At 43.3% G+C, this 24,326-nt stretch overlaps 1 protein-coding gene and 1 long non-coding RNA gene across 5 annotated transcripts; one reads left to right on the top strand and one right to left on the bottom strand.

The window, feature by feature from the left end:
* Positions 1 to 10,816: 10,816 nt before the first annotated feature.
* On the top strand, positions 10,817 to 19,420 carry SPRY1 (sprouty RTK signaling antagonist 1). 4 transcript variants are annotated; one of them, XM_072625100.1, is made up of 3 exons: positions 10,817 to 11,931; positions 12,659 to 13,708; positions 17,206 to 19,420. In XM_072625100.1, the coding sequence occupies exon 3, from the start codon at positions 17,261 to 17,263 to the stop codon at positions 18,218 to 18,220; it is 960 nt and encodes a 319-aa protein (XP_072481201.1). In that variant the 5' UTR covers positions 10,817 to 11,931; positions 12,659 to 13,708; positions 17,206 to 17,260; the 3' UTR covers positions 18,221 to 19,420. The 4 variants fall into 4 exon arrangements, with proteins under 4 accessions (XP_072481201.1, XP_072481200.1, XP_072481199.1 ...); XM_072625099.1 differs by having other exon boundaries at positions 12,656 to 13,708; XM_072625098.1 differs by having other exon boundaries at positions 10,817 to 11,969.
* On the bottom strand, positions 14,866 to 16,106 carry LOC140514602 (uncharacterized). The gene is made up of 2 exons (XR_011970728.1): positions 15,511 to 16,106; positions 14,866 to 15,129 (listed from the first exon to the last, which is right to left on the bottom strand). It is a non-coding gene; the product is annotated as an uncharacterized lncRNA (long non-coding RNA).
* Positions 19,421 to 24,326: the final 4,906 nt, after the last annotated feature.

The raw sequence follows: 24,326 nt of genomic DNA, 5'->3' as shown, positions 1-24,326 counted from the left end.
GGTCTTCTATCATAGAGAAGAGAATCTTCCTAGATCATCCCTGGAATTACCAGGGGTCAGTGAGGTTGACTGTGTAAATAACTCATCCCACATCCTACTGATACAATGAGAATTCCCCTGTCCTTAGGCCAAGGCTCTACCATCCAGTATTCTGGTATTATTGAGTCAAATTTCTCAGTATCCACTTCTGAGTTTAGAGAGCCAGTGCTTATGATGCTCTTACTCATCTCTATCCTACTAGAATGATCAAAATGTGTAGGTTTTGAGTCCCAACTTCTAATTTGCTATTTTCTGCTAGTATTTTAAAGAGATAGGAGTTGGTTCCAATCAGTGTTGACATTCCAGTAATGGTTGGTAGATGCAGACATAACATAGTCATGGTGTCCACCTTTCTTTTGACATTAATAATTACATAGAATCACAGAATTAGAGAGTGGGTAGGGACTCCAGCAGCCATAGTCAACACTTGAATTGAAACCCTCCAAGAATAAGGAAACCATCTCTACTCATGGTGGCCCATCCTACTTTTGAACTGCTCTCATTGTTAAGAAGGTTTTCCTGACATTGATGAAATCATCCTCTTTGGAACTTCTGCCCATTGATCTTGGTTCTGCTGTCTAGGAACAAACATCCCAAATGTAATTCCTCCTCCATATGACAATCCTTCAAATACCCGAAGGCAGTTATCAAGTACCACTGAGACCCTTCTTCTTGAACACTTAATGTAGTGCTTGGCATGTAGTAGGTGACTGGTTTAATCAAGATGACAGACTGCTGTCACTCCATTCCTGGAAGCTCCACCTCTCTTGATGCAGCTTAAGATCACATATGTTGTTTTGGCTGCCATATCACACTGCTGACTCCGATTGAGTTTTAATTTTACTGAGACCCCCAGATCTTTTTCAGAACTGCTATTTGGTGATGCTTCCCCTATTATATTCTTATTAAGCTTATTTTTTGTAGGCATACGTAAAACTTTACAATTATCCTAATTGTGTTTCATATTTTTATCTTATTTTTGAATTGAAAAATAAATGCTCATTAAAGTATTTCTTTTTATATAACCTAAATTTCTTTCTGTATCTGTCTCCCTTTTACTTCCCAGAGAAGTACCCCATATGACAAAGATTATTTTTAAAAGAAAAAATGAGTAAGAATGAAAGAAAATAGAAAAAAAATGATCCAAATATTTAAAAAAATCTGAAAATGTATGTAATGTTCTATACCCTCCCATCCCTGCAGTATGAGTAAGGGGAGGTTATTTTTATCTCTTCTTCAGATTCATGCTTTTTCTTTGTAATTTTGTAATGCTCTCTCTCACTTGTTTTATGGTTGTTCTTCACATTTAAATCATTGTAGTCATTGTGCATGCATGCAACATTTCACTCTGTGTCAGTTCAAGTCTTTTCATGCTTTTTTGCATTCAACATATTTGTCATTTCTTGCAGCACAGTAATATTCCATTCCATTCATGTATCACAGTTTGTCTAGCCACAGCTCCACCAACAATGCAGTGGTGTGACTGTCTTTTTATAATTCCTTCAACATTGACTATTCTCATCTTTCATCCTCTTCAACAATTCACTGGGTCTAAGGTAAAACATCATGGTTGTTTCAATTTTGCTTATCTCTTATTAGTGTTTTGGAGCATTCTTTCATATAGCTATTAATAGTTTGAAATTTCTCTGAGAGCTGTTCATATTCTTTGATATTTATCTATATTTGTGGATGGCTTTTTGTCTAGTAGGTATTTCATATTTATTAGATTCAATCCAGTGCTATACACTGTGTGTAAAGACATTATTGGAAATTGATTGTCATCCAACGCATTAGTTTCCCACCCTGGCTTTGCATTATCTGCAAAATAGTAAGAATATCATATTTGCCTTTATCTGAGTCATTGATGAAAATATCAAACAGCATAGGGTCAAATACAGATCTCTGGGGTGGATCTTTGGTGGAGACTGCCTGCCATGTTGATATTGACAACCATTAACAACTACACTGAATCTGGTCATTCAAACAATTCTGAATCTTTTTAATCACAGTGTCATCTGATCCACACATCTCCATCTTCTCCAGAAGAATACTATGAGATAATGTATCAAAAGTTTGGTAAATTGTGTCCAGAGCATATCTTTCATTTTTTTATTTTGCAAGTTCTGTCAAAAAATGAAGTAGGGTTAACTTGGCCTGACCTTTTCTTGATATAGCCTTGTTGGTTCTTTATAATCACTGGCATTGCCTCAGTCAAGTGAGACCTGGAAAGATCTTAATTAGAAAAGCCAAGGTCATCCACTATATTCCGGACCATTGCCAGATATCTTGACCTCTTATCTTGTTATTGAACTTTGACGACTCTGGAGAAGAGAGTGAGGCTGATGACCTTGTGCAGCTCTTCTCACTTAAATCCAATTCACGGCAAGTTGTGTCTTTGGTCATCTTTCAGACGAAAGCTGAACAACGACAAAAAGCTTCTCTTTCCAGATATTTGCCAAACATCATTTTAATGATTTGTTTTAGAACTTCCCCAGGAATCCAAGTCAAGCTCACTGGCCTATCATCTGCAAACTTGACTCTCTTTCCTTTTTTGAAAAATTAGAATCTTTCCCCTTCTCTGATTTTGTGCCATCTCTCCCACTTTCCATGATCTCTAAAGTATTACAGGCAGCGCCTCAGCCCTCCCACTGTTTCATTACTTATCTTGGCCATCAATTAGTGATTTTTCTTCTGTGATTCCCAGTGAAAAGAAAAACGAGAAAAGGATTGAACAACCCTGCCTTTTTTCTGTTGTCTGTTATCATGGTCCTATGAACCCAGAATAAAGGTCCTATCCTTTTCATGACCCTCCATGTTCTATCAATATAGCTATTAAGAAAAGAAATCCTTTTTGTTCTAAACTTCCTTTGCCAGCCTTAGGCCAATCTGAGCTGTAGCACATAATAGGTGACCTTAAATATTTAAAGTCATACTCAGGAGAGGATGTGATAACTGGCTTTAGATATTTGAAGTCCGTTCAAATACTTGAAACTCATTATCATGTCTTCTCCTGAGTCTTCTGAAAGATAAACATCCTCACATCTGTTCCATCTCTTACGACTCTTCACCAATGTAGTTGCCCCTCCATGGAAAGTCTCCAACTTATCAATGTACCAACATGATATACCACACATGACTGGACTTGACTTAGCTTAACTCCTGGTTAACTGTTTTTGCTCTGTGCTTTCAGCTCCAAAGTTCCTTTTCCTTGGCACAGAAAATAAACCATAAAATGGGAAAGTGATTTGTTTTAGTCAATTTCTACTCCACTTTTTCCCCTAACTTCCCTGAACCACTTAACTGGAAGAGACTGTGGTTCATCTATGTTTCCCATTAGCCCAAATATAATCCATTTCCCACTTCTTTTACTCTCTTGTCATATCTGGCTTGTATATAACCTAAGAGAGGTCTATAATCAAAGCTACTATTTCGTCATGGAAAGAACACTCGATATGGAGTCGATATCTGGGTTCAAATTCTATTTTGCTCTTTACTTAGACATATTACTCCCCCCTCTCTGCCCTTCAATTTCTTCACTTATAAAATGAGGTGATTAGCCCAGGAATTCTGGGTCCCTTTCAGCTCTCACAATCCTAAAAATCTGAGAGGTGCAAACTGTATTCAGGAGATTTCAGTATTGAGAAGAATGTTGTAATGTTTTGTCTTCTCTACTAGACTACAAGTGTTCTGAGGAAAGGTACATGTCTTATTTACTTATCCTTTTAATCCCCATCCCGTTGCCTCTAGTGCCTAGTACAGGGAGTGGAGAGTTAGTCCTTAAATGGTTGATAGATCAATGAATCAATAAGTGAGTGTCCCACCTACGGGATAGGAATCTGAACCTACAAGAAAACTTTGTTCTTGCACCGGTCTATGCAAGCAGAAGGAACTGCTTCTTTTCAAGAAATAGTGACACATGATCCATATATGGTCATTAAAATTAGATCTATCACATGAAAGATGACCAAGCTGTGCAGAGGAAACAAGTGAACCTGGGTCCTTTAATTAAAGAGAAGTCCCAGACTTCTTATTTGTAAGAGTGTTGGGTTAGGTGACTGCTAGGGTGCTTCCCAGCTGTGAACTTCAGCCTTCCCAGAGCACTTGATCTGAGAACATTCTAAGGCACTTTCGAAGACAGTGGTGTATATTACACCTATCTGAAATGATAAATTCCCTTTAGCTGGTGTGCTCTTACTAGTTTTTGAACTCTCTTTGAGTCTTTAAAAAATTCTATATATTTCCTAATGCTTAGCATAGTTCTCTGCATGTAGTAGATAATTAATACGTGTTTTTAATTCTCAGAATCTCAGGGGACACAGGATCCAATCTATAACTGAGCAAGAATACTGTTTATCACATCTCTAGTGAGCTCATTCAGCCTTTGACACCTTCTTGGGGAGTCAGAAAAACCTACCGTCTCAGGAGGTTCCCCATTTTACTAGGTTAATTCTTACTATAAAGTTTTTTAAATCTTAAATCTGTCCCTCTATAATTTTCACAGACTAGTGAGGGAAGAGAACAGTAACTAGAGGAAATATGTTGACTTGGATAAGTGTAATATATAATTTACATAAGTGCCTTTTGTTCTTCAGTCATTTTGGTCATGATTCCATTTGAGATTTTCTTGGCAAAGATGCTCAAGTGGTTTGCCATTTCCTTCTTCAGCTCATTTGACAGATGAGGAAACTGAAGGGTTAAGTGGCTTACTCAGAATGGCATAGCTATCTACTGCAGTGGTCTGTGAAGGCTGAAACTCAGAGCTGGAAGGGGTCTTAGAAGCTGTCTGGGTTCTGTTCCCGACTCCACAGACTTTCCCCCATCTTCTCCCCTACTCTCTTTTATATGTTGTTTTCTTTTATTAGAGGGTAAGTTTCTTGAGGAGAGCATGGGCAAATATTCAACTAGAATTTCTGGAAGAGATGAAGTAAGAGTTTAAAAAATTGGAAACGTTTTTGTACGTGAAATGAGAGCTCTTAAGGAAAAAAAATTAGAAAAAAAAGAATGAGAGTTATGGAAGAGAGAATTGGAAAGGGAACAAACAGCTTGAAGCAAGAGGTACAAAATTTTGCCTAAACAATGCATTTTCTTAAAATGAGAATGAACCAAATGGAAGCTAGTGCTTCCATGAAACAATAATATTCAAACAATGAAAAAACTAAATAAAAATAAAAGAAAATGTATAGTATCTCAATGCAAAAATAACTGACCTGGAAAACAGATTAAAAAAAAAATAAGGTTTTTGAGCTACATGAAAACCATGATCAAAAGGAGCCTCAATTGCCCACATCTTTCAGAACTCAGGGTCAAGGGTTTGAATCAAAATAATCCACTGATCACCTCCTGAAAGAAATCCTAAAGTAAAAACTTCCAGGAACATTAGAACCAAATTTCAGTGCTTCCACATCAAAAAAATACTCCAAGCAGCTGAAAGGAATGAGTTCAAGCACTGAGGAGCCAGTCAGGGTTACACGTGATTTAGCAGCTACTACTATAAAGGAGTGGAGAGCATGGAATATGATATTCCAAGAGACAAAAGATATGGATGGTAAAAATAGCTTTCCTAGTGAAACTGAATATAATCCTACAGTGGAAAAAATGGATTTTTAATAAAACAGAAACCTTCCAAGCATTCCTGATGGAAAGAGCAGAACTCTATAGAAACTTTGAAGTTTAAATACAAAAATTAAGAGAAATATCAAAAGATAAACAGGCATGTACAATGATAAACAACACAAGAATACACAAAAATGAACTGCTCACATTCTGATATGGAAAAGTGATACATACTACTCCATGGAGCCCTGTCATCATCGGGAGTCATAGAAGTGTCATTAAACAAGACCTGGGACTGGTTTTGTTATGACTTAATGATCCTAAGAAAAGAATGGAAAGAGAAAGGAAGAAGAATACACTGAGAAGAAGGGGGAGTGCACATCTCATAAAATCAAGTGCACTAGTCAACATCTATACAACCTTGGAAAAAGGGGTGGTTGGAGAAGCTGACATATGAACAACACTCATCTGAACTGGTCAGTGGAGATAAGAACATAAACAGGTGACTACAGAAATACATTTCATTCAACAGGGAAATAGGGAAAGAGAAGGGAATTAGAAGGGTTGATTAAGGGAGGAATTAGTCTTAAATAAAAGAAACTCTAAGAATTTTACAAAAGTATTCACGGCTCTTTTTGAAATGCCAAAGAATGAATGAGAATGGCGGGGTGGGGATTATAAATTGGGGAATAGTTGAACAAGTCGTGATATGTAAATATGATAGAATAATAGCTAACATTTCTATAACAATATGCTAAGAAGTTTATAACCATTATCTCATTTGACTTTCTCAACAACCCTGAGTAGTAAGTACTATTATTATCCTCACTTTACAGATGAAGAAATTGGGGCAGGCAGAGGTTAAGTGATTTACCCAGAATCTCATAGTTCATAAGTATCTGAGGCTGGATTTAAACTCAGGTCTTTCTGACCTGCTCTGACCACTGTGCCACCAGAATCCTTAGCTTTCTTTAATTCTCCGCTCAGGTCACCTCCTCTGTGAAGCTTCTCAAGATCCCACCATTTTTAGCACTTTTCCCTTTCCTCAAATTACATGATAATTAATTATCTTTGTAAATGTTGTGTCTCTTCCTATGAAGTAAGTTCCTAGAGGATAGGAATTTCTCCTCTCCTCTCCTCTCCTCTCCTCTCCTCTCCTCTCCTCTCCTCTCCTCTCCTCCTCTCTCCTCATCTCTTCTCTTCTTGTCTCTTCTCTTTTGGTCTCTGTTTATCTTGTATGTAGCCCAGTTCCATGAACATCATAGGCTCTTAATAAACATTGAACTGAATTTGAATTCACTAAAATGCCTAATTTTCCTAAATTTCTCTCAAGGGTGTAATCCCAAGTGAAGTGACTGTCCCAAGGCCACACCATTACTAAGTGATAGAGCTATGATTTGGAACCCAGTCTTCTCACTCCAGATCTTGTGCTCATTCCATTATAATAGTGACTTCCAAATAGTTTTATTCCATACACTTAATTTATGTTCAATTATATTCAATTATTTTACATTTACTACACTGCATGAAAAACTTGTCCCTGATATGTAACTAATAACTATAAAATTGTAAAAATAGAGGTTGAGATATAGATAGAATATTCTTTGATCCAAGTGGAAATAGGGAGTCGCTGGACTTTACTGAAAGGGCAGTGATGTGATTAGAGCTGACTTTTAGGAAAATTACCTTGACAGCTATGTGGAGCATGGTCTGGAGTGGGGAGAGAACTGAGACAGGGGTGGCTATTACAATAGTCCAGGACAGAGGCAATGAGGGCCTCAACTAAGGTGTTGACAATGTGAGTGACAAGGAGGCAGATGGAAAAGAAAACAAAATTTGACAATTGATTGGACACATAGTGTGAGACTTAGGAGTCACCAAGGTTCTGAACTTTAGCAACTGGAACAATGGTGATGTCCTAGATTGAAGTAGAAAAGAGAACCCTGCTATGAATTCCAGCTGCCTTCTGCTGCATGGATCTTCAGAGGTATTCCTACTTTGACCCTTCTGCCTTTTAGCAGAATGAGGATCAGCCTCTTGGGCTCACCAGTTAAGCTTATCACCTCTAACCTCCAGGAGCCATTCCTTCCTTGGGAAAGCAATCCCATGCTTTCAACTCCATGGCAGCCCCGGACACAGAAGCCATATGGTCTGAGTGGGGGAGAGGTTTTTCTTGGTTTTGTTTTTCTTGCAATACTAAATTCAACAGTTCCATTTCTTGAGTAGGATCATAGATTTAGAACTGAGAAGCCATCAAGTCCAACCCTCTCATTTTACAGATAAGAAAACTGAGGCAAAGAAAAGCTAAGTAACTCATGAAAGTAAGAAGTGGTAGAGCCAGCATACTACCATAAGTTCTCTAATGCCAAAGTAACTTCCTGAATGTTCCTGAACCTGTAATCTAGACTTCTAGTAAAAGAAGGGTGATTACTAATACTAATACCGATAATAATAACTCACATGTATATAGAGCTTACTTTGTGCCTGGCACTGTGCTAAGTGCTTTACAGTTATTATCTCATTTCTTCTTCACAACCACCCTGTGAGATAATAATAAGAATAGCTAATATATAGTAATAGCTAACGTACCTTTTGACAGACACTGTGCTGAAAACTTTACAATTATGATCTCAATCTTCACAACAACACAGGGAGGTAGGTGCTGTTATCATCCCCATTTTACAGATGAGAAAATTGAGGCAAACAGAGGTTAAAGTGTCTTGCCCAAGGTCACATAGCCATTTGAGGCTTCCTGACTCTAGCACTCTATCCAGTGCACTGCCTAGCTGCCCAAATCCCTTAAATGTTTCTTTAGCAATGACCTCGGGAAGCAAATGCCTTGGGAGTTGCCTGCCTTTCTAGCAGTCTCAAATTTTAGAATCTTGGAATTCAACCTTTTGTTGAGATAAAAGAACTCCTGAGCAGAGCTAGCCTCTTTGTGGATGTCCAAAGTTGGGAGGAAAAGCAGCAAGGGACCATGGTTGTAATATGAGGAAAGAAGGGATCCAGATGTTGTACTCCATTATTAATAGGAGTCATTTGAATAGTATGGTTCAAATGGATATTGGGGTTGCTACTCTATTAAGTGTGTTTCCCTTCTACAGGAGTTCAATCAGTCACAGCAGTTCTGTGAGGCCAGATGCCTATATATCTCTTTCCGATGGCTGAAACCAACATGGTGCAATGGAGAAAGCACTATACTTGGGGTTTGCAGGACTTGAGTTTGAATTTTACTCACTACCTATTTGACTTTGGGTGAATCCTTTAATCTCTATGAACTTCACTTTCTTCATCTCTAAAATGAAGGGATTGGACTCATTGACTTCTAAGCATTCTTCCAGGGTAGGATCATTCATTGAATGGTACCTATTTATCATCTTAAAGGGTTTATATTCCGGAAGGACTATAATACTGCTGCAAAGCTGGATGCCTGTGGGATTCCCCAGAATGGCAGTTTTGCCTGTCTAGCAACCCGTCTTTCATTAGTTTTCTGAAGGAAGATTAACTGTAGGCTGCCACTATCAACCTGTATAAAACCAGAGTTCATGGTGCTGGACCACAGGTTACATATATTTGTTCCAGGAGGAAATTTTATGGGAATGGAAGATAGGGGAAATGTGGTATATTAGAAAATGATGGTGGTGCTATAAAAAAGAAAATCAAAAAGCATCATCAACAAAACAAACAAAAAAATTACTTTGTAGAGATGTATGTCTACATTTGACACCAAAGAATGGAAAACTATATGAGTCAACTTTCCCCACTATGACAGTCAATTTTCTGTGACCATGAATGACTCATGAATGATAATGAATGACAAGTCTGATTTATTTTAAGAGGCAGCTTGGTATAGTGGATATTGACCTCAATGCCAAAAATATCTGGGTTCAGATATTTCTTTGCCAGATAGTAGCTGAGTGATCCTAGGTGAGTCTCTTAGCTTCTCTGTGCTCTAGGTAACTCTCTTAACACCAGTATCTGTAAAGGGATTTTTCTGATTGGAATTTTCATAATCCAGTGAAACCATGGGTCTAGTCACTATCAACACTATTCATTACTGCAAAAGCAAATTTTTAAATATATATGTTCTCTTGAAAAAATCATTCATTCCATTTATTTTCCAAAATTACCTGTAATTTATTCAGAGAAACTGATTTTTTTTTTTTTTTAAAGAAATGTTTAGTGCTCCCTCTCCTGGCTTTGCAGTATCGGTGAAGTGGTGATCACATCTTTCCATGACTGTGATATACACTGAGTAGGAATTACTGGAGAACAAAATGAGATCCTGAGATGGGCTGAAATATTTCTTGTCCTCCTAGTAATAAATTTCAGCTCAATCAAAAGTGCCTAAAAATTAATATGTCTTTGGTAAAGGCAAATGCTAGCACCAAACTTTAGACTGATTCAAAATCAGAAAACTTCCCTAAGGGTATCATGTTGGGATTACTAAACTATGACTCCTGTAGCAGAACTGTACATTGCAAAGATCTTGGGCACATCCCAGAATTATGTTCACTCTGTTCTCTTTTGGAGTGATAACATTTTTATCCTACTCTGGGTAATTTGAAAACTGTCCCAACTATGGTTCCCAGAGTAGAAGCCGTTAGAAATCCAGAAGAATAAACACCACCATCATCAATATCACTTGTCAATGGTGAAAAAACACAATTTATAGAAAAGGTTGACGAAAAAAATTACAAAATATTTCTTTGAGCTAAAAATGTCCAAATCTGACTTTAGATAGAAAGAAGAATTTTAATAATAAATTAATGACAGTTTGTGTTTTTATTGTTTTTTTTTTTTTGCCTGATTCTAAGCTTGCTTGATTTCTTAAAGGGGGGGAAGTCTGCTTTTATTAAATATACTTTTTTTTTTAGTTTTAAGATATTACTTTTTTTAAAAAAATGATGAAGCAGTGACACTAAGACCTTATCTTTCCTATGGGCAATATGTGCTTTCCAGGGGGCTAGAATCTGTTTGATTGGGGGTATTGAAGGTTTTAAAATCTAAAGTTACCAGAAAATTAAAAAACAGTCTCATTTATACATGCAGAGAAAGTTGTTAGGTCCTTCAGCGACTCATATCAGATTACTAAGGACCATGAGATGCCATGGGCTACCGAGGGCTTTGGGGTTACATTTCCTACAAGCAGTACAACTTTAGTCCTCCCAAACTTGCAAAATCCGTGGTAAAGGACAGGACACAGCGTTTTTCATTACTTTTATTTGACCTTGCTTCTTAATATATTTGTTTTCAATCTAGGAAATTATATAATGCACCTGCCCTTTGAAACATCAAAAGTGTGTGTGTGTGTGTGTGTGTTTAGAATTCTGGTTTTTCTGAAACACTGAGGTCACATTCCGGGTGCTAGCCAGCCTCCAAACATGCAGTGAGGCACCTCTCTGGTAGCTTTGTGGTGCCCAGGAGAGAACGCTGAAGTTGGGCATCTGCTGAATTCTGTTAAAAATGAACTTTGCGCCGAAATAAAGGAACCTGGTTTTCAATCCCATTTCTTGGGCAGATCACTTAATCATTTAATCAGTCTACACGCGTTCATTAAATGCTTACTGTTTGCTTAGCACTATGCTCAACTCCTCAGAGGAAAAGAAAGTGGAAAAAGTCCCTGGCCTCAAGAAGTGTACATTCTAACGAGGTGAAGCCACGCTAATGACAAGGTGCGTAGAAGACTTTACAAAGAATGTATGAAGGTAATCGGAAGTGTGTGTGTGTGTGTGTGAACATTAACTACAAACTTCTCTGCCCAGTTAGTATTCCCAGGGACTATATAACTCAGATGGGCAACTCTCTACTTGCTCTGATGCTTTCCAAGCAGTTTCCATTGGCTTAGGGAAGACTGTCTCTGTCTCGTCTTTCTGTCTTTGTCTCTGTCTCTTCCTCCTTCCTTCCCCCTCTCTGTCCCTCTCCTCCCTCCCTCCTTCCCTCTCTCCTTCTTCCTCCCCCCTCCCGGAAGGCTCTGCAGACCCCCTTGGGCTGGAGCTCAGGGAAAGAGCTCCAAGTAGGGCAGCCTGCCTGCCTGCCTCGGGAGACCGAACGTGCAAGTGCATGCCTGCACCCCGTCCACTTCTGTAAACACCACGGAGGAAATGCCTGTCAGAGGAAATCCTGTTCCAGGTTTTCGAGCAGTTCCCGTGATGGACACATGATATCACTGGAGGCGGGCCTCGGCTCGGAGGTGGAGGTGGAGGCTGAGCGCTGAAATGCGGCTTCGGGGCGTGCGGGGCTGGCTTCTCCGAGGCGGGCGGTCGCAGGCGGCCGGGCGGGCAGGCAGGGCGCGCGCCGCAGTTCCAGCCCGGCTCCCGGAGTGGCCAGACGGCAAAGGTGCGTGTCTGGAAAGGCACTTCCAGTCTTGGCGTTAGGTAGGAGCCGTTTCCTCACTCTTCTTCCCGGGGCGCTGCTGGGGAGGGGGAATGCACGGGTGAGCGGGGTTGGCCTTGGCGGAGGAGGGCAGCGCTGGCTTTCCGCGCTCGCTTCCCCCCAGCCTCCCGCGTGGGAGCGGCCGGGACGGACTTGCAGCCTCTGCTCACCCCGCGAGGTGCCGGGGCCGTGTGTGTGTGGGAGCCTCCAGGTCTGCCCGGGCTCTGGGCATGAATTCCAGGGCGCGGACCCCTTTTCCTCCCACCGTGTGTGTGTGTGTGTGTGTGTGTGTGTGTGTGTGTGTGTGTGTGTGTGTGTGCGTGTGTGTGCGTGTGTGTGTGTGTGTGTGTGTGTGTGTGTGTGTGTGTGTGTAGGAGGGGGGTTGAAGAAGTGTCCCCGGGACCTCCCTTTGCAGTCCCTGCTGTCGAAGCGGGCGGGGGGTGCGGGGGGCGCTGGCTCCCGGGTGAGGGAGCTGACTGACATGCATGCCTACGGGGCCGCTGTCAATCACTCGGAGAGCAACAGCAGGCACATGGTAGACAGGCAGGCTGGCTGGCTGCCTAGCTGGGGGCCGAGGGAACGGGAGAGGGAGCCCCGGCCCCGGCCCCTGCCCCTGCCCCGAGCCACCCTCCGGGACAACCACGCATTTTACTTAATGGGCTCTCTCTCGCCACTCTCTTCTCCGCAGCAGAGTAGAACGTGGACCTGGAATGCCGAGCGAGCAAGCTGAAGCTGCGCCCCACTGCCTGCTCCTGGGCCTGAACTGAGCCCAACGAGCTGAGGCGCTGGCACGTTGTGCCCACCCTAGAAGAGCTGCTGTGGAGTGAAGGAGGCAGCGTGACAGCATCCTAGCCTGGGCAAGAGGAGATCTAAAGACTCCACACCACAGGACATCCTGCCATCGCGACGTCGTGGGGTTATTCGGAATCCCACCCCTTCCCGCAAAAGAAAGGTGGGGGGAAGAGAATACTCCCCGAAGTGAAATCCACCGAGACTCTGAAGAACTTTCCAAAAGGAGTCTCAGGCGTATCCTCGCTGGACCCCTCCGTTGCCTGCCTGCAGACTAGCCAGCTGCATTCGGTTGCTGTTGGCATCTTTGGGACTGACTGGGAACGCCGCTTTGAGATCCACTCTGCATCCAGGGCTGAAGACTGCTCATTCCTCCCTCCACCCCGCCCTATTTTGGAATTCTCAGCATCAGAACTGGGGAGATTTGAAGGCTGAGAAACCTTGCCGTCAGAACTGCCTTTAGATCCAAGGATCTTGTTCCTGCAATAGGGAGAACCTCCTCGTTCTAATCCTTCCCCTCTCCCCTCCTCTTTTTGTTTTTCTTCCCCCTCTAACTTTTTTTCGGGAGACCCTTGGCAAAGCTCGGAGCAGCACTCTACCTGCGGAATCCTTGCTAGACGGAAGCCCCTTGGAAGGGGGTGTTCACTCTGCTGAGAGGCAGAGAGCTGGGCTCCTCCAGAGAATTGCAAGCAAGAATTCTCTCCTGCAGCCAAAAGGGGGCCGGGGAAAGGCTCCCTCCCGCAGCCACAGCAGGAGGAGGAGGCGGAAAGAGGAGGGAGGGGGAGTCCTTGGGCTCGCTAACCCTCGCCTCGCCTCAGTTCGGCTTTGAGGGGATGCCGACCGCAAGCCCTGGCAGCTCTGTTTAATGCTCGTCTCGGGCGCTTGGACGCGCAGTGGGTCTTACGCGGAGCGGGCTTGGACGAATTCGCCCCTGGTGACCGCTCCGAAATCGGTAGGTGGGCTTCTGGGGGGACCGCTTTCAGCGCCACGGGGGTGGGGTGGAGAATTCAGGGGTGCACCTGAGCGCATTTAAACGCAGATGCGTTCTCTTGATGGTTTGGAGAGGAGGGCTCCCATGTGTAGAGAGAAAACTGTGCATGTTCGGGGGAGGGGGGGCTCCCCCAACAGGTGCAGCTCACTCCCAGCCTCGAGGGTAAGTCCGGTAGCCTGGCCTTGGCACCTGCTCAAGTGACGGGCCACTTCACCTTGACTTTCAGCTTCGGGTTCCCAGCCCTAGGAACGAGGCGGGGGCGGGAGGGAGATTGCTGGACAGCAAACCGCTCGGTTTCTAATGTGGAGGGAGGGGGTGGGAAGGGGAGGAAAGCAGCGGTCTCCGGCTAGGGGCGCCCCGGCAAAGCGGCTCAGCCCCAAAGTGAACGGACTAGTTTCCTTCTCTCCCAAATGAGTGGGTTGGGATAGATCATTCCTAAAGATCTTCTTTGCTGTCCAGTGTCTGAAAGGGCTGCCACCTTGCCCCCAGACCCTGCCAGAGGAGATAGAAAAAGTCCTAAGTCTGTCTCCCAAAAGGAAATGGGATGACTGCACTGTGCCCCTCTCCGAGTCCCACTGTCTTCTCTCTGGCCATTCTCTCCCTTAGTTTTGGAGGGCATGGTTCGGTTTTGCTTGCTGGGGGTCGGATGTGTCAGTAAGCTTGAGGGTGGGGGATGTGCTGGGGAGAGGACTTGGTCTGTTTGTCTTCTGCCTAGCAGATTATCCTGCTAGGGACCCTTAAGAGGGAGCCCTGCTTCTAGAGGAGATTGTCTTTGCCATCTGAGAAAGAGGAGAGAGGTGAAAGTAGCGTGTGGGTGCCCGCGTGGGTGCCTGGGGCCTACATGTGTGCGTGTGTGCGCATGTATTTGTGCATGTATGGAGCGAGCCCAGCGCAGCCTCCCCCAGCGCAGCGCACGACAGTAATAAGATCTGCACCTAAGCTACAGTCTGGAACCTCCCCCCTCCCCGGCCGCCCCCCTTCCTTTGCTAGGGCTGTACTTGTTGAAGTGGGAAGAGAAGGGTGGAGGAAGGTGCGGCCACTTTAAGAACTGGCACGCCTGCCTGACTGAGGCAATGCCTCCTCTCCTTTGCAAAAGAGAGAAAACTGCTTTTCATTCATAACTCTTTCCTCTTCGTGCCTTTATTCATATCTCCTGTCTTGTCCCAGCTGTGCACACAGAAGGTGCGGGGCTCCCTTTCCCAGTCCCCTCTCCGTGCTGCTGCTGTGATACTTTGCAGCCCCCAGTTCCAGGTGATGCCTGCACTCATTCCCCTTTCCTAGCATCCAGTCAGCCTTGCAAATGAAGCCCCCAGAAGTCTCGGAATCTGTGTCCCTGGGCCTGCTTTTGGTGCACACACTCACGCAGGCCTTTAAATATCTGCCTGAAAAAGAAAAAAAAAATCTTTCAAGAACCACTTTGCTTGCCTTTGTAGTTTGACTGGTACTGGTAGGAAGCCCTGCTGGAATGGTATTAAAATTATCCTGGAAAATCCAGAGGGCCCCCCCACCTCCCATAGGCCAGAATTGTCTGAAGATTTTATTCCTCTTTTTTTCCTCCTGGGAAATCATCAGGAAAGGGAGAGGGCTCAGTCACTCATTGCTTGAAAATTGTCAGACCTACAGAGTCATAGAGTCCTTTTTGTGTGCTGACCTTTTTTGGGAATCTAGACATTTGGTTTGTCTCCATAAGCGATGGCCTTTTAAAAATGGGATCTAAGGTGACTTGTGGTACCTTGATAAAGCAGTGAAATACTGGGACTTACCTTCTCCTCCACCTTCTAATTTCTATTCCCTTGTTTTCTTTCTCATTTTTCCAACTTCTTATTTTGGCTCCTTTGTATTTGCAAAGTCTTCTGGAAAAGAGTGTATAGTGTAGGGAATAACTTGAAATATTTTTAAATGGCCCTTAAGGACTCTAGAGCTAAAATGCAGCAGGTTATGAATCTGTCCTCCATGTGTGCAAAGAAGTTATTTTAAGGGGGTGGGGAAAGCTTGGCCCATCGGAGGCCTTGAATTTAGTCAGGAGAATGAGTGTAGGAGAGTTCCAGTGAGTTAATGTGACATTTACCCTCATGGACATTTAGTAATAACTCAAATACACTTCCTGTTACGCCTTTCTTTCAGAGTGTCTCCTTAAGCTTCATTCCCTTCTCCTGTCACCCTGGCTCCCTGCCTAGTGTCTTTCTTCTCTGCTCCACCCCTGACCCCTCCTGGAATTGGGAGAAGGTTAGTGGTATCCGTGGGGATGATGAATTTCTTTCCAAAGAGTTTCACACTGATCTGCAAAAGGAAATGGAGTGGATTCTGAGGACTCATGTGCCAAACAAATTATAAATTAGAATTCTTTTGCCAAGGATTGGAGAGCAAATGTTTGGTTGTCCCCCAGGGATGGCAGGGTGCTTGTTTTCTTCCTTCTGTGGTTCTGAGTGGGCAGCCTGGTAGATTGGAACCTCAAGGTGCCTGTCCCTTATTGTTTTTCTATGTTTAGAAACATAGAAATAAATGAAACAGGCAGGAGTTTTCCAGGATGACTTGAAGGCCTTTCCAAACATTTGTTTTTAATTCAAACAGCATCCCATCTCAAGGACTTATATCTGTGCTTTTTAAAAGGTCCTTACCCAAGAAAGACTTGATTACAAAGGAACTGAGCTGAGTTTTGTAGAATTGTGCCCTGGATTATTTTGAGAGAACTATGCCATGCTTTGCATCGAGCTGATGAATTTCATCATCAGGAGGCGTTCCACTGCAAAATGTCCTCTAGTTCCTGAACGATGTCTTTTTAGTTTGGCACCTTTCCTGGGGCTCTATGATGAAATGTATTCATTTTAAGTAGTCCAGGGACCAGGGGAAGAGTTGCCCAGAAGGGAAAAGTGTGGGCTCCATCAACAGAGGGAGATACCCATGGTCACAATCATTGAATTCCATTTCATGTGCATTTTCTTGAAGTCATGAATCCAAGTACTCCAAAGAAGCAAAACTGAGCAACATTTCAAAAATCTCAATGACCAAGGGTAAAAATCTTATCGTTGATGCAGACAGTAGAGATCGTTCAATATACAGGGTGTCCCAAAAGTCTTAGTGAAGTTTTAAACTCCAGTAACTTAAAAGGGTACGAAGAGTTTTGGAACACCCTGCATTTGTGCTCTCCCTTTAAATCTTCCTGTTCTAGTTTCTCTGACCTGCAAAGAGTCACATTGGGATTGCTTCCCTTCTCCTTCAAAAGTGGAACAGAAGTCAAGTTTTTGATGGTGTAGGGGCTCCTGCCTCCTTGCCTCCCCTGTGATGTTGTGCCCAGACTCTCCTGAAGTTGGCCTGTGGCCAGGACCCCTGCTGCAGGAGAACATTGCCAGGTGGTTCAATCAACTGGGGACTTGTCAGGATCTTTCCCCCTCAAAATGTTTCCTGTCATTTATTTTTGCTCCTTTTTTCCCCCCTTTTCACCCTTGATCTCCTTTTAGGATTTCAGATGCATGCCAGGTTTCCAGTGAATGCCAGAAGTCCAGCTCACTCCTCATGGATCCTCCAAATCCACATGGAAGTGGTGGGTCATTTGTGGTGATCCAGCAGCCTTCCCTAGATGGCCGGCCGAGGTTGGACCACGAGAGGGAGAGCCCAACCACCACTATCTTGTCGCTAGACCAGATCAAGGCCATCAGAGGCAACAATGAGTACACTGAAGGGCCATCAGTGCTCAAAAAGCCTGGCCCCAGGCTAGTGCCCAGACCAGAGAAACATGAGAGGACTCATGAAATCATACCCCTTAACGTGAATAACAATTCTGAGCACCAACCCCCGGGCCACATGGGGTTACCCACTAACTCCAGGGTTCCTGTGCTGAGCAGGTCCACCAGTACAGGGAGTGCAGCCAGCTCAGGCAGCAACAGCAGTGTGTCCTCAGAGCAGGGCCTGCTGGGAAGATCCCCTCCATCCCGACTAGGTCCTGGCCGGCAGGTGGAAAGGGCCATTCGGACCCAGCCTAAACGGGCCTCCTCCGTCACAGAGGACCTGAAAGTTTCCTTGAAAGAGGAACCCTCGACGCAGCACAAGTTCATCTGTGAACGGTGTGGGAAATGTAAGTGTGAAGAGTGTACAGCACCCAGGGCCTTGCCTTCCTGCCTGGCCTGTGACCGTCAGTGCCTGTGCTCCGCCGAGAGCATGGTGGAGTACAGCACCTGCATGTGCCTGGTCAAGGGTCTCTTCTATCATTGTTCCAATGATGACGAGGGGGACTCCTATGCAGACCACCCCTGCTCTTGTTCCCAGCCCCATTGCTGCTCTCGCTACCTGTGCATGGGGACCATGGCCCTGTTCCTGCCTTGTTTACTGTGTTACCCCCCGGCTGAGGGCTGCTTGAAGCTCTGCCGGGGCTGCTATGACCGGATTACACGGCCGGGCTGCCGATGTAAGAACTCCAACACTGTCTATTGTAAGCTGGAGAGCTGCCCCTCTAGGGCTCAGGGCAAACCCTCATGATGAGGGGAGGTGGACTCAACCTTGGGATTGTCTCGACTGTGGGTTTGTTTTTCTCTCTGCTCCCTTTCCCCTTCACTCATCCCTTCTCTTCCTTGGGGCCCACCTTCTCTTCCCTCTGCTGCTGGATTTTGCTCCTGGATTTTTCCCCCTCTCCTTCCTGTGGATGGCCTTTGGATGGTGACCTTGCACCTGGCTCCCACCTTGGACAAGAGCCTCAGGACTGATCTGCCTCTCCGAAGTGTCATCCATACACTCTGCAGTGTTGTGTGTGTGTGTGTGAATTTCCTTGTGGTGGAGTGCTAAAAGAATAATCCATCTAATTTCTGGAGTAAGCTAGGGAATGAATGGAGTTCCCCTTAGAATTATTTTCATGGGGTTTGAATCTTCCCTTGAGGGTGTAGATTTGTCTTCATGGTGCATAAAGTTTCTTTCCACCTTTCTTCCCTTATCCCACTCTCCTTGCTTCCATCCTCTTTTCTTCTCCCTCCTCCCTGCCTCCAGTTTTGGTATTGGCTCATTCCAGGGATTGTCAAGCATGTCCTCGCCTCTGCCCGCCCCCCCCACCCCGACATGTTTCTGAATTTCTTGACTAGATAAATGTTCTCCTTAGAGTCCTGTTAGCTGCTCATGGACCCCTCAGCCATCTATTAGATTTCTTTGACTCCTTCCTGCTACACCCTACTCATTCTGTCTTCCCTCTTTCAGTTTTTGCTGTCATGGAGGTCACTTTGATCCCTAACCTGGGTGATATTTATATATCCGAGTTATCTTCTGGGGCTCTGACTTGAGTCATCTGAAACATGCCTGGCTCCCTTTCTTCTGCACCCTCCCCACCCCCAATCCCCGCCTTGGAGCTGCGGGCCTGTCAAATTGAGCCCTGCAGGTGAGCAGACCTATTCCAACCTGACCCAGGGCAGCATTGCCTTAGCCACACGTTGTGGTCATGTCTTGTATATTGTATGTATAAATCACAAAGTTGAATTCTGACTATTTTTAAGACAAAAGTCTGTTAAACTTTTTTATTGTAAAGAATATTTATTATGTGAATCTCTATTATTTTATGATATTTATTACAAAGGACTGTCAAAATGTACTCATGTCTGAATATAACAAAAATAGCAATACCTAACGAAAACTAAGGGTGATGCAAAGAAAGTACCTATGTTAACTATAATGCAGAAAATATATTAATTAATGAAAGGTCTCTTCATTTCTTTACTGAGCAGCTTGTGTGGTTAATGATGACTTTGCTAAAGTGCAAAGTGTTGGTTTCATGCCTGCTCCAAAATAGTCACAAAGTGGGACTCAGGTACCGCAGATTACGTATTGGCTATTGCATGAAAAATGTTTAATTCCAGATTTTGCAAATCAAATCATATCTCAAGTGCTTAGTATTTAAAGTAGCCCCCTTATTAAGAGATTTATTTTTTATTATCATTTTTATTATTTTTGTAAATTAAAGATTCCTGATAATTGAATAATCACTAAGTACTTTAGCTATGTGGTAAATTTTAAGGGTGGATAGTTGTTTTATAGACTCAGAACTATAGTGGTCCAGCCCAGTTACCTCATTTTACAGATGAGGAAATTGAGACCCAGAGAGCCTCTGACTTGCCCAGGATCACACAGACTGTAAATTGCAGAACCACCATGTGAACCTGTCTTTTGCCTCGAAGTTCAGTGCTTGCATTACCATCTGCATTTGTTGGACATGTGATGAAGAGGATTCCTTTCATGCATGGGTTGGTGCCTGACTGCTAAAGTTTCCTTCCAACTCTCAAATTCTGTGATTCTGTTTTTAGCTTATACAACCTTTTCTTTCTTTGAACAGATATAAACATTTCCTCCCAGAGGCACTGAGTGCTGCATATAGAATCCAGAAGACCTGGGTTTGTATTTTCACCTGTACCTTGTGATTAGCTCTGTGACCCTGAGCAAATCACTTAACCTCTGGGGACCTCAGATCCAATCGCTAGGGCTCAATTAGTGAAGAGTTTTAGAAAAAGAAGGTAATCCAGATTGTACCAACTCCCAATGAAAAGCACTTTGTGGTAGGAAAATCTCTGTGAGGTAGTCACAGGTATCAAGAAACCAGATCAGAGACTCAGAGTTACACAGGTAGGATGCGTGTGAAGCAGGATTTGAATCCCGATCTGCTAACTCCAGTTCTCAAGGTTGATCCAACAATATTACTACTGTGTCGTGGGAGAGATCTCTTTTGTATCCATTCCCAGGTTTTTAATGCAACTTGTTCAGAGTATTAGTGTGGAGTCACCTGATGGTGAGCCTCTGAAGTAACTTACTCATGGTCATACAAGAAAAAAGTGGAAAAGCCATTTTGGGACCCAGTCCTTTGACTTTCTGCCCCCCCCCCCCCCCCCATTCCAGGATCTTCACTCTCTACCCTGCTGGTTACAGAAAGTTTTTTTCTTCCTTCTGTAAACAAGCTTGGCATCTGTGTAGATCATCAGTGTTGGAGTCAAGAAGGCCAAGGCTCATTTTCTATCTTTGGCACATAATAACTGTTACATATTACATAATGATTACAATAACAAGCAAATTACTTACCCTCCCAGGGTGCCGGTCTGGAAATTCTCTTAAGATTAGAAATCAGTGATTTGCATCAGTGAAGGACATTTCCATGCCCAGACACACTTAGCGGAAATCTCAGACTCAGGCTCCCAAACTGACTTTGCTATTTGCCACGCCAGGGCTGCTGCTAGTAATTCCTATTAATTAATGTTAGTAGAGCCTGCTGCAGATGTTATCAGATGGCATTGGAACATGATATCAAGGTTTTCTCTATTCTCTGAAAGCCTGGAGATGTTTTTGAAATGTTCTGGAGATGAATTTCAGGGGGGTTGGAGCTGGAAGGGACTTTACAAGGTCCTCTGAGTCCCAATACTCTTTTTCAAGTGTAGGAAAGAGAGGCCCAAAAAGATGAAGGACCTTGCCCAAGGTCTCCCAGGGCAGGTTGAATCTGGGTCCTTTCATTAGCTCCAGGATTCAGGCAATAGTTTAAAAGGATGGATCTTGGGGCTTCCTCTTAAAGTTTAGGGTTATAAGAGGAGAAACTTAAATTTTTAATGGAGCTTTGTCTGGAGGCTAGACAAACTGATTCCAATGAACCTTCTGCTATGAACTGGCTATGTGACCTTGGACAAGTGTCTTCCTTTTTTGGGGTCTGTTTCTTCATCTAGGAGTAGATGAAGGTAAAGGGGTAGCCCTCTCCCCCACACCATGTGCTTCTGAGTTCTTGAGCTTAACATTGGCAATGATCACTATGATCAAGCTAATGAGCTCTATTTATAGTTGAGAATGTTGAGGCTCAGACTTGGCCAAGATCCCACAGGTAGGAGAGTCAAGTCACAACTTGAACACAGGATCCTAGATTGAGAGCTACAAAGTATCTTAGATGCAAAGGATCATCTAGGCCAGTTTCCTTGTTTCACAGATGTGGAAACATGCCTCAAATGGCTAAGGGACTTACTCAAGTTCACTTAGAATATGGCAGAGTAAGGACACAGGCTCTCTTCACTCCTTGATTTGCTTGACTGCAGTTCCTTGGATGGCCCCATCCTGCCTCTTGTCCTCGAGCTGAGTTTCTCTCCCTGATTATGTTATTAGTTTGATGACTGCAGGATAAAAGTCCACATCCCTAAAGTAGATTCCTGAAATAACCTCTGGCGACTCTCTTTCCCTTTCATTTTAAAGCGATGCCATTTATTTTTATTTTTTTGGTGTCTTCTTTGGTACAAGGAACTATCTCTCTGTGAAGACACTCTCTCAACCCACTTAAATCTTAGAGAGTAGAAATGACTTCTTAGCATCCTATGGCCAGTAGGTATTAGAGGCAGAGCTCAAACTGAGGTCTTCTTCACTCTGAGTCCAGGCAGTAGAGCACGCTGCCTCTACTGCTTATCTAATTCAATTTTGGGCAAAAAAATCAGGGGTTTGGGAAAATTTTGTTTTTGGTAACTGAAGAGTTTCTTATTTCTTTTTCCTCTTCTCCCATCTTCTCTTATTTTCAGCAATACTTTCTTTCCAATTTCTAGTGAAACCAATGGGTGCTGCATGAAGAGTCAATGTGGCATCATACATTATCTATTTTGAGGCCTGATTCAAATACAGACTCTAAAGTGACCTGGAATAAGTTGTCTTGGAGCCTCAGTGTCATCATCTACAAAATGAGAATAATATAATATATTCCAAAGGAGATATATAGGAGATAATACATGTAAAAAAGCGCTTTATCAAACATGTAATGCTAATAGGTTTAAGTATGAATTAACATGGTTTAGTGAAGAGAAAGCTGACTTTGGAGCCAGGAAGACCTGGGTTCAAGTCCTGCCCCTGGCACATTCTCCCTGTGTGATTCCAGGCAAATGACTTCACCTCTCTGTTCTAGACAACTAAGATGATGAGTTGTAGAGATGAATTAGTGGAGGAGATTTCCTCACCTGAGAGTTCTTGCTACTAATGAAGTCACACATCCTGTCCCCATCTCTTTATTAATGCAACAGAAAGACCCCCTTGGGGCAGCTAAGTGGTGCAGTAGAGTGCTGGGTCAGAAGACCTGACTTCAAATCCAGACTCGGACACTTACTACCTGTGTGAACCTGGACGAGTCACTTAACCTTGGTTGTTTCAGTTTCCTCATCTGTCAAATGAGCTCGAGAAGGAAATGGCAAACCACTCCAGTATCTTAGCCAAGAAAATCCCCAAAACAAAAAGCAAGTCTAAGGGAGTAGAGAGGAGGGAATGGAGAGGGTACAGGCTGTAAAGGCAGAGAACCTGAGGTCATGTCCAATCTGTGTGCCCTTCATCTTTCTGGGTCGCAGCATTCTCATCTATAAAATGAGAGTGTCTCTTCTACCTTCCTCAGTTTCCTCATCTGTGAAATGGGGATAATAAAGCACCTACCTCCCAGGGTTGTTGTGAGGATGAAATGAGGTAATATTTGGAAAGTGCTTTACAAACCTTAAAGGTCTATATAAATGCTAGCTATTATTATTCCAGCTCTAGATCGATGATTTGAATGCTTAAAATACATATAGATATATATACATGTATGTATATATGTATGTGTATATATGCATGTATGTATGTGCACACACACACTCTTAGTGTCCCAGAAGTCTCAATGCTGTTTTAGCATTAAGACTTTGGGGACCCCTTTTCCCCTTCCGCCACATATATGCATAGGTTTGGGGACACTCAGAATTATCTCAGTTGAGGAATGAGCACAGACACAGATGATATCATATAGCATAGAACAGCCTGATAAACTAAGTACTGTGGGCAATGAGCCCTGGAAATTTTCTCACTTATGACATATCCCAGCTGTTTGAGTTACAGTATAGGATAGAGGGAAAGGAAACATTGTTTTACTAAGGGATACAGAAGAACAACAAACCCAACATCAAAAGAAAGAACAACCCCAAACCCCAACACACACACACACACACACACACACACACACACACACACACACACACACACACACACCACCACCACCACCACCACCACCACCACCACCACCACCACCGCCACCACCAAAACAACCTATTGTGGGTTTTGAAGGGTTATCTTAAGGAAAGATTTTGTTGATGGGAGTGAACGGGTATTTCATTGTGCCTTGAGTTAAGTGCAGTTTATGTTTAAGACTCCTCAGTAAAAATACTTTAATACAGCAGTTACCGAAGTGTCCAGAAGAACCCATCCTGCCCCAGCTTTAATAATGGAAAGGAAGTACTTGCTCCAAGGGGCTGGGTGGATAGAAGGAAAGGAAAAATGAGAGGCTTCCTGCATAAGACAGGCAGGAATGAGTTTCTATCAGCCATATAAGGGAAAGAGGATATTTTTAGAACTTTTAACTTGTTTTTAAATTAATGAATTACTAGCCAAGAAATAAATTTAGAGTTGATAAATATGTAAAGGTCTCTTAACACTGAATAAACTTACTTAGCTGAGATTGATTTCTTGGGAAGCCCCGAGAATTCTGAAGTGGCAATTTGATGAATGGGGCATGGGGGCAGATATGGTGGAAGAGGCTCTTTCCCACTACTTTTCTTAATTTGCCACGTTTATCATTGGCTAACCAAAT

Source organism: Notamacropus eugenii, chromosome 7 (assembly GCF_028372415.1).
Source record: "Notamacropus eugenii isolate mMacEug1 chromosome 7, mMacEug1.pri_v2, whole genome shotgun sequence".
Classification (NCBI taxonomy): domain Eukaryota; kingdom Metazoa; phylum Chordata; class Mammalia; order Diprotodontia; family Macropodidae; genus Notamacropus; species Notamacropus eugenii.
This window is presented reverse-complemented; position numbering and strand designations above follow the sequence as displayed.